At 52.5% G+C, this 9,535-nt stretch overlaps 3 protein-coding genes across 3 annotated transcripts; 1 reads left to right on the top strand and 2 right to left on the bottom strand.

Moving 5' to 3' along the window:
• Nucleotides 1-727: 727 nt before the first annotated feature.
• Nucleotides 728-2,543, bottom strand: A1O9_08711 (uncharacterized protein; the record flags this gene model as incomplete). The annotated part of the gene is made up of 2 exons (XM_013402194.1): nucleotides 728-2,072; nucleotides 2,209-2,543. 2 exons carry the CDS (start codon nucleotides 2,541-2,543, stop codon nucleotides 728-730), a joined length of 1,680 nt encoding a protein of 559 aa, XP_013257648.1.
• Nucleotides 2,544-3,028: 485 nt separating this feature from the next.
• Nucleotides 3,029-4,054, bottom strand: A1O9_08710 (uncharacterized protein; the record flags this gene model as incomplete). The annotated part of the gene is made up of 1 exon (XM_013402193.1): nucleotides 3,029-4,054. The coding sequence occupies one exon, from the start codon at nucleotides 4,052-4,054 to the stop codon at nucleotides 3,029-3,031; it is 1,026 nt and encodes a 341-aa protein (XP_013257647.1).
• Nucleotides 4,055-5,140: 1,086 nt separating this feature from the next.
• A1O9_08709 (uncharacterized protein) lies at nucleotides 5,141-9,475 on the top strand (the record flags this gene model as incomplete). The annotated part of the gene is made up of 1 exon (XM_013402192.1): nucleotides 5,141-9,475. One exon carries the CDS (start codon nucleotides 5,141-5,143, stop codon nucleotides 9,473-9,475), a length of 4,335 nt encoding a protein of 1,444 aa, XP_013257646.1.
• Nucleotides 9,476-9,535: the final 60 nt, after the last annotated feature.

The following is a 9,535-nucleotide window of genomic DNA, read 5'->3' as shown; positions in this document are numbered from 1 at the left end:
CCGTGCCTTGCTCCAGGTTGTGATGGCCAAATAAGGACACAAAGACTGATTTTCAAACAGATGAACCAATCTTCCTCGACAACCAGTGTACGCCGCCAGCAATCTGGGTGGCGGACTCAGCTGACATTGCCTGATTAGCCTGGCCAAGGGGGAGGGTAGAGTGGCGATGAGCACAAGATTGTACATTTGTTTACAAGTAAACAACGTGGCATGGACACTGAGTGAACGGTGCTGAAGCGATAGTCACTACTGATCGATGTTTACAGCCTGTGCGTCCTTTATTTGGTGTGAAGCATTTGCGGTTGTTGAACTAAATACGTCACTCTACGAGAGGACCGAAGCAACAAGCAGCATCGCTGCAGGAATGTTTGTTTGCATGGCATGGCCATTCTATTTGCAGGACAGCATCAGTAAACAAGTGGCGTCGTCCTTCAATACAGGAACCTGGCGTGTAACGCAAAGTAGGTCCTAGACGCTTCACATCTCCCAAGAAGGCGGCGGCGATAACGGTGAACTATTCCTGAAAAGATACCGGATCAATAGCACCAGCAAAGACATGAGTGTTACAGATGTACCTATGTCCTCATGTAGCTTTTATATCGTCTATCGTCCTTGACGTGCACGATCGAGTCGAGGGAGAGTCACAGGCACAGAGACATCACTTCATCATCTCCTGTTCTTCCTCCTCCTCCCACTCCTCTCCCACTCGTCCCCCTTCCCTCCATATTCACACCCTCACAAACCTCAACATGCAGCGATTCGCCCTGGGCCGCGTGGTATACGCATCAATCTCCTCGATGCCGTCATCATCGACGATCTCCGTGGTCCAGTTCGAATAAATCGCCGCGACCAGCAATTTGATCTCATGAGTCGCGAGATGACTCCCGATACACATGCGCCCGCCGGACCCGAACGCCCAGAACCAGCGGTGCATCTCCTTGAGCTGTTCCTCGTCGGTGTGACTGGGTAGCCAGCGGTGCGGGTTGAAGGCGTCCGGGTCCGGGAACACGTCGCGGTTGCGGTGCAGCGTGTATGGCATGCTGGAGACGCGCACGCCGCCCGGGATGTTCGCGTACGCGCCCAGTGTGTTCCCGCCGGCAGTGTGCGGTGAGATCCGCGGCTCGATGCCAGGGATGGGCGTGTGCACGCGTAGGGTTTCCATTACGATTGCGTTGAGGAGAGAGAGGGCGTCCAGCTGTTTCGGCTCCGGGAGGCGGAAGTCCTTCAGCCCTGTCCCTGGCGGGAGCGGCCAGTGGATCGGCGGGGTGAGCGTGAGCAGCTCGGTGCGCAGCGCCGCCGTTAGTTGTGGGCGCTTGCTCAGCTCCCAGTATAGGTATGTCAGCGCGATGGCCGACGTCTCGTGCCCCGCGCCCAGCTGGTCCAGCATGTCGCTGTAGATCTCCGCCTGGGTCGTGTCCTCGCGAGCAGCGGCACTGTCGTGCGGCTCGGCGTGTCGAGTCGTAGGTAAGATCAATCGTTCACTTGACAACTCTTTTCCCGCACTCCCGTCCTTCTCTCGTAGCTTCAACATCCCGGATTTGAACTGGCTGTACACGAGTGGCTCATCCCCAGCGAAAGGCGCTGCGAGGCCGTCCCGCACAGCTGCATACCCGTCTGCCTCGTCGCACATCTCAGCATTCCATTTCTCAAGTAAGTCGTTCGCTTCATCAACAAACCGCGGCACGACCGGGAAGCCGAGTTTCTTGGTCAGAGACTTGATCCAGGGCATCTCGGCGGAGAAGAACTCGAATTCGCGCCGGCAGTGGTACAGGTGCATGATCTCATTGCGCTTAGCCACGTCTTGCGTGAAGTTGGTAGATGAGCGGAGCCCGAACTGGAACGCGGACATAAAGTCCATGGCCATGGCGTTGTTCAAGTCGTGCACATCGACGGCTTGTGAAGTTGTGGCGAAGTGATCGAGTAAAGGGAGGAAGCGGGTAGATAATAGAGCTACGCTGTTGGCGGCAACTTGGGGTGATGAGGCTATATATGATTTGCTGTAGACGTGGGCGATGGTGCGCTTCTTCTGCGAGTGTGGTAGGTGGTGGATCGTGGAGAACATATTGATGACCCTTGATCATGAGAAGAGATAGTTAGCAGATGTTGAATCATGCATCTCTATACTGGTCGTGTCTTGCTGGTCACGTTGGCTTCGCGACACCATGCATGACCACAAGGGACAAGGCGGTTGCAAAGGGGAAGCCTTACCCGTAGCTCGCAAACCGCTGAGGATACCAGGCATGTTTCTCCCATCCTCCGGCATAGATGGTGCGGATGCCATTTTCCACGCAGTTCACGCTCAACTCATTGGCACCCATCCGGACAACGGTGCCATGCTTGAGATGTGCCGCGTAGGTGACCGCGTTATTGCGTTCCTTGTACCGCTGCCAGGTGATCCAGCTGTCACCAAAGATCGGGATAGACCAGTGAGCTGATGGTATGTGTCTGAGCGGGTGGAAGAGCAATGGTTGAAGGATGAACTTGTATACGATGAAGATCCCCAACCAGCCAGCCGCCAGCATGGAAAATGGTACGGCCGCCATGGCCTCGTTCAGTGCCTGGGGAGCTGGACCAGTTCTGTGCCTTCTGAACAGCCTTCTTTGTCGGCCGTCCCTGAATACCTGCTGCAACTAATCTTTGTGGTTGAGGTGCCTTCCTTCTCGTGCGAAGGAGAGGAAGGGCAGGGGGAGATGGAACAGGCGGACCCCAGCTATTTAAGAGTGAATTTCAACGTTTGGTGTTCGCACACTCTTCTGTCATCTTTTGACCCTTATGTTAAGTGTACTCGACGGCGATAGCTCCAGTCGCCTCCGCCTTCCCTTAGGAATCATGGACAAGCAAGCCACGCCGCTCAAATCCGTTTTGGAGACAGAACTTGTGATGGACGGTGGAGTAGTCCGAATGGCCGACCTCAATCAGCATTGTGCGCCTTGCATATAGCAATATTAGAAACCGAGAAACAAGGACAAGATCATATGCAAGGGCGCCAACTTAGGAAGTTTGTAGTATCTTCCTTTCATTTGTAAAGCTATCGCGTGCTGTCAACCTTTTGCTTGCCCTTACCTGCTAGTTGGGCAGAGGGCTCCTCATCTTCACTGCTGGACAAATCATCCTCATCGTCGTCAAAACCTGCGAATCTCCGGCGGAGTATTGGCTTCGCCTTAGGCAGGAGCTCCGATGGGATCTTAAGGCGGTTCTGAAGCACCCAAATCGCATCGGCATCTCCTGTCTCGGCTTCGCTTTTCAGTCTGGACATGCCATCTTCATCAAGCTCCATCAGATCATCTGCGTCGCTATCCTCGTCGCTAGGCGGTAAGGATCCTCCACTTCCACTACTCTCGCCTTGTTGTGGTGAGACCCTTTTGGCCTTGTCCTTGCCCATGTCCTCGTTTGCAAGCATAGCAAGCTTGACGGCGTTTCTGACGTTCTCACCTACCTCTTCCTTTTGATCGACCCACTCGTCACTGATGCCTTTACGACGACCATCTGCTGTCTTTCCGGACTTCATGTCTGCCTCTCTCTGCTCAGCCAATTCGATGACTTGTTCCCATCTCTTGCGTCTCTCTTCCTTCTCTTTCCTGTCCACTTCCGGCTTGGTAGCCAAATATGCTGCTAGATTCTTGGCCTCGGTAATGGTCCTGAGTCTTCTACCATCTAGGTTGCGGGCACTTCCTGTAGCAAGCTCGGCATTCTGACGCTTCTTGCGCGAGGACATACGACCACCTGCGGCCCTAAGTTGAGACCCAAAACCACCTTTGCCACCAACGAGCGGGGCAGATAGACGCAGGGGCAGGAACGAGCCTGTAGGAACGTCCTGACATGGCGCAAAACGGCATAATTCGGCTATCGTGGTGGATGGGGAGTCGTAGATAGGAGTGTTTGAGGTGGATGTTAGAATGAGCCGGGTGTTCGCCGGCAGGCTCGCCGGGAGCACATGTCGGATGGAAGAAAATAGGTCTGCAAGGGTCGCTGACGCAGGCAGAGGCATACACAGCGTTGGAGGGAGCGACAAGCCGGGGAAGGAGTCCAACAAGATATTGACCACGGGTTCCATGGTGCAACAGCCGGCGGATGGGCCACTCGATCTGTATCTGGCGCGAAGATCCCCAAGTAGTGCCCCGTAGTCGATGCTCAATGTGGACCGTCACTCACGGACAAGCACTCCGTCGAGCGAGGTTGAGGACGGTGCTCGGTGGTTGGAGAAGGGTTCAGGAATTTGCGTATGAAACAAAATATGAAGAGAGAATGTGTTTTGTGGCTTGACGAAGGCGACCTAGAACGGAGGGATGGGAGTGCCTGCAGATGATTGATATTGGGCTAGCCGAATAAGAATGAATGGCCAGGGTTCGTATTAGGTTAGGTAGGAGCGGATGGTATGAGTGACATTATTGAGCCTCTTTCCAAGTTCCAAGTTTCTAGGCTTGGCGAGTTAGTTAGCCTCTCGGGGGGTTAGGGGGTTCGTTAGGCAGTCTTCCAAGGAGCAGGGCAGGCCAGGAAGAAGCTTCAAGGGTCGCTTAGGCTAAATTAGCAGCAGGCCAAAGAACCCTTGGGCGTGGTTAGAACTTAATAGAGCGCCCCCGGTGCTTCGTCCAGGGCATTTTCGGAGCCCCCACGGGCCTGGGGCCCTGAGCCCTAAGTTCAGACAAGCTTGGGCCTCAGCCTAACCGCTTTAGGGTGTTAGCCGCTAGCCAAATCGAGCTAGAGCGCAATCGGCCAAGCGGCCTAGGGAGGTCGCAACCCGCGAGGTCGTCGGTCAGGTCGAACGGGGGGATTTTTGCTAATTCCATTAGGGAGTACGGAGTACGTCTGCATCGAAAATAACGCCCTTTCAAGGCACGCGTTACATGAATCACATCAAAATTCAAGGGACTTTCAATATCGGGTTCTGCAACAACCACGCATCGCTATCTCAACTTTGATCCCCAGTCTCATCCGCCCGCCCCTTCTCTATATCTCCAGTGGTCTCTTTCTCCCATAGCCCATGAAGTCAATGTGGATGATTGCCGCACAGGCCCCCGGACTCAATCCACCGTTCTGGTCAGGGCCAGTCTCGACACTCTGACCACATTTGCGACCCTTAACCACAAAATCACTAATAGACCGTTGAATATCATCAGGCTATCTTTGTCCAGCCTCTAATATGCCCTGGCAGCCGCTGCCTCTGTCGTATGCGGTGGCCATCTACCCCTTTCAACCTTCTTCCTCCCCAGCTGAACTCCCCCTTCAGATTGGTGATCAACTTTATGTCATTGAACAAGGTGGTAAAGATGGCTCTTGGTGTCGGGGCTATCTGGTTGCACCACCCACGTTACTGTCATCTCTAAACTCCGCTGGACGAACCGCTTCAGAGGCTCGTGTCTTTTCTGGCATTTTTCCAAAATGCTGTATCGAAATTCGAGAACAACTCGGCTCTGCCCCACCTTTTTTGAGGCAGCCTGATCAGCCAAAACCTCCAGCACCTGTTCCAATGTTGAAAATTGGTGACGAATCACCAACTTCATCAGCTGAGCCCCTGGTGGATGAAATCTCAAGCTGCCTCCGGGAATGGTATATTCTCCATCTTCCAGACCTGGTTCTGAGGCGAGAGTATCACACTTTGGACCAAATGTCGCAGATCACGACGCGCCTGGATTACGCCCGGCGCGAGCTTTTAAACGATGTTCTGACTACCCAAGAGAGGTTGGGTGTCCGCGAGCAAGCCGTCTGGGATCTGGTTCGCGGCAACAGAATGCTGAGCGGCGAGGTCATTGTGAGGGATCCCAGGCAACTTGGCAGATTGTTGACTTCGCAAGACTCGGCCATCGAAATGGCAAAGCTACAGTCTATAATGAGTGTTCTAGATGGCACTCCTGCGGAGAAGTCCAAAGCAACCTCATTACACCATTGCCTCTTGGAGGTTACGTCAGTCACCGGTTCGGACCTCGATCAGGCGACCCTTAGCCTGGCTCTCTATCAGAAAGATGTTGACGGGAACCTGAACTCGTTCTCGGAGACTTTTAGCTCCGTTGGCTCCGCCAAAATGAAGACGCTATTTTCAGATCTAAGCACCCGAGATATAAGCAGTGATGAGCGCTTATATCTCACTATCAAGGTCGTGGTGCCTGAGGCGCCTCGAAGAGGCAGAAAACACTTACCAGATCGTCCTCCGTCGAGGAATGGGACACTTCGGAGCCAAAGGCAGTTGTCTTTGACTCGTCGAAGATCAAGCCTAATGTTTGGGAAAAAGAAGAATGCTGAGAAACCCCAACCCGGCGGCGATGGCCGATCGACCCCTCAACGCAAAGAAAGATCTTCTACTCCCAGCATCCGAGAAGAGGAAGAAGAGGGTCCAAGCAAGACACCTGCGGCTCCCGTTCCTCGAACAATTGGCATTGGAGTGGTGGACGTCGCCAGAGTTATGAGAAATGGCCAGCCAAGCGAAGAAACCGTGACCATCTGGACAACGTCGCATCGAGAAGAGGAAAAGCTACGAGACGAGGATCACATCATATCCAAGCTGCTTGACCCCTCAGAGAAAGCACACGTCGTTTCAAACAGAGTGTCCAGCATCAGCTTGAGACTCACCCCATACATCGCTCTAGAGGCAGATACGCTGATCAAGAATAACCCAACCTCTATGCACTTAGTGTCCAAGACACAAAAGATGGGTTTTTCCGAGGCGCCTTCGAAAGCCCGGTTGGACATCTACTTGAGGCTCAATAAAGCCGTCATCACTCAGGGATGTCATCTGTCTCACCCGGAAGTGGGTTCTGCGCCAATCAAGGCCCTGGGTTTGCAAAACTTGCAACTGACTATGGAAGTTCGCGACTCCAACGGTCGGCGCGTCGAGCATTGCATATTCCCTTCTTCCAATGGGGCAGGCGTTACAGCATTTCGCACCAACGCTGTTGAGCATGACATCTGTTGGGATCAAACACTCTGTCTTCGAATACCCACTCAGAAGGTGCCCGACAGCCATCTAGTTCTAAGCATCGCTGACGCTCCTGAGTTCCCTTTTGCATTAGCATGGATGCCACTCTGGGATCGTCAAGCATTTGTCAGTGATGGAAAGCACTCTTTGATCTTGCATGCGTATGATAAAGTCACTTCAAGTATTGTCCAAGGTCGCGGGGCATACTTGTCATTACCATGGGACAATGTGACGAATCGCGCCCTGTATGATGGCGTGACAGCACCTATTGCTTCGTTGGAAGTCGAGACACTTCTCTCGAGCACCGAATTTTCGCAAGATCGGACTCTGGTCAGTCTCATCAATTGGAAGCACCAAACCTCTGTTCAACTACTGGACATCCTCCAGAAATTGACCTTCGTGCCGGAAATCGAAATTGTCAAGCAAGTCAAGGATGTCTTGGATGCGCTATTTGGTGTCTTGGTGCATAAATCCGGTGAATCCAAGTTCGAAGATTTGATATTCAACGATATCGTATTCGTCCTTGGTATTGTTCACGATCGACGCTATAATCTTGGTCCACTGGTTGACCAATACACTGAGAATCATTTTCGCTCTCCGTACGCGGCATCCTGCTTAATACGCAGCTTCACACGGTTGCTGCAAAGCGTTTCCGATCCGCAAAGTGCACGGGACATGAGAGCACTATTCAAAGTCGGAAGTCAATTCATGAAAATTGTCATTTCCTCGTATCAGCAGAGACGCTTCGGGTCACAAGCCAAAGAAAATGATGAGAAGCACTCCACCTTTAAGGAAGACATGCAGGCAATCCTCTTTGGTCTTCAGATGATGATGCGAAGCGAAACAGCTGCCTTAGTAGGTAGCAAAACTCTCCTGGTCCAAAAATTCCAGACCTGGCTTCCGGAATTGCTGCCAGCGTTTAGCGCAGAAGAGGTGATGAAAGTGGCAATCGATTTTATCGACTCGTGTGACGACGTGTCAGGCAAACTGGTTCTTTACAGACTCGTTTTGATTCTGAACTATACCAAGCTCGATCAGATCTGGGTTGAGGAGAAAGATAAGAAGCTATTGGTCAAGAGCTGCATTGGGTGGCTAGAGCCATATTGGACACCAAACAATCTCTCAGACGATTGGCATGACCAGGTGAGACTTTGCTGCTCAATTGTAGCAGAGCTGACTCGATTTTCCACACACTACCTGCACGAGTTCACACCCAAGCTGATTTCAGCCTATGGCACCATTGCAAATGAATCCGGGAGTAAGAGACGATCCTTATCCCTGCTTTTCTCGGAGCAGTATCCCTTTGTTGTCAAATCGGCGGAGAATAACGACCAGTACGATGAGAGTCTACTTGAACTCTCCTCGCTGATTTCAACCATTGCGAGGATGAAGCCACCCACAAGTCCAAAGCTCCATGGACAAGACTTGTCTGATTATATCTTATCTAGCCTGACGGTGCTACGCTCCTTGCTGAGAAATGATGCTTTCCCGGCCACGTGGCTCACGCTCCATATCTACCACCATTCGTCTGCGCTCACAATTCTCGATTACCTATCTTCCCTGCTCATCTCTTCTTATCTTCCCGCGCCTGAAGGTGCCGAGACATTCGACATGCAACTCTGGAAGTCCTTCCTTGACACTCTTCTCGCTCTAGTGTCCTCTCCTGCACTTACACTTGAGCTATTTCCGGAACAAAAACGTCGAGCTGTGTGGAAGATTTCTGGAGATGTGCGACAATCCGGAGCAGATCTATTGCGTAAAAGCTGGGAAAGCTTGGGCTGGGAAGCCGAAAATGACGACCAACGACGATACAATGTGCGCAAGCTTGGCGGCTTCCAAGTCCAGTACGTCCCTAGTTTGGTGGGCCCCATCATCAGCCTGTGTCTCAGCATGCATGAAGGTCTGCGCAAGGTTGCTGTAGAGATCCTTCAGACCATGATTGTCAGCGAATGGGCGCTCAGTGAAGATCTGGAGCTTATTGAGACAGAGATTATAGGTGCTCTGAATTCGTTACTGAAAGCCAAGCCTCTGAGTGGGAACGAAGCGATGAGCAGGAAGTTATTCATCACCGAATTGTTGGAGTTGTTCCATACAATTGCCAACCAACCGGATGATGCTCTATGGACAGCATTGGAAGAGCTCGTTGGCACCGTTGAGGAACTGGTGGACTTGCTCACCACCACAGATCCAGAGGATGAAATGAGCAGCCCGGTGGGTGGGCAGCACGGCAATGGATTATTAAGCAATGGGAATGGGCGTGGAAAGGACACGGATTCCCAGAATTCCGAGGCGAAAGAGCTTGACCGAGCGCGTCGAAGCATTGATGGACTCAGCCCCAGCTCACAGCAGCAAGGGCGTGAGAGAGAGTATGGGGTGCATGCGCTCGAGTGCTATAAGCAGCTTGCAGAGGAGTACGAAAGAAATGGTGACTATAAGCGTCTCGCAAAAACTCACCGAGCCATTGCGAGAATCCACGAAGCAAGAGCAACAAATCGATTTGCCGGCGCTAAGGACACGATCAATGGTCGAGGAAGGCTAGATGAGTACGCAGAGGACGATGAGTGATTGGCGAGGCAGGAATTTGGCAGTTGGAATTGACGGCTGACCGGCAGCGGCTTCAGGAAA

The sequence above is a fragment of the Exophiala aquamarina genome, assembly GCF_000709125.1.
Source record: "Exophiala aquamarina CBS 119918 chromosome Unknown aczIA-supercont1.8, whole genome shotgun sequence".
NCBI lineage: Eukaryota > Fungi > Ascomycota > Eurotiomycetes > Chaetothyriales > Herpotrichiellaceae > Exophiala > Exophiala aquamarina.
This window is presented reverse-complemented; position numbering and strand designations above follow the sequence as displayed.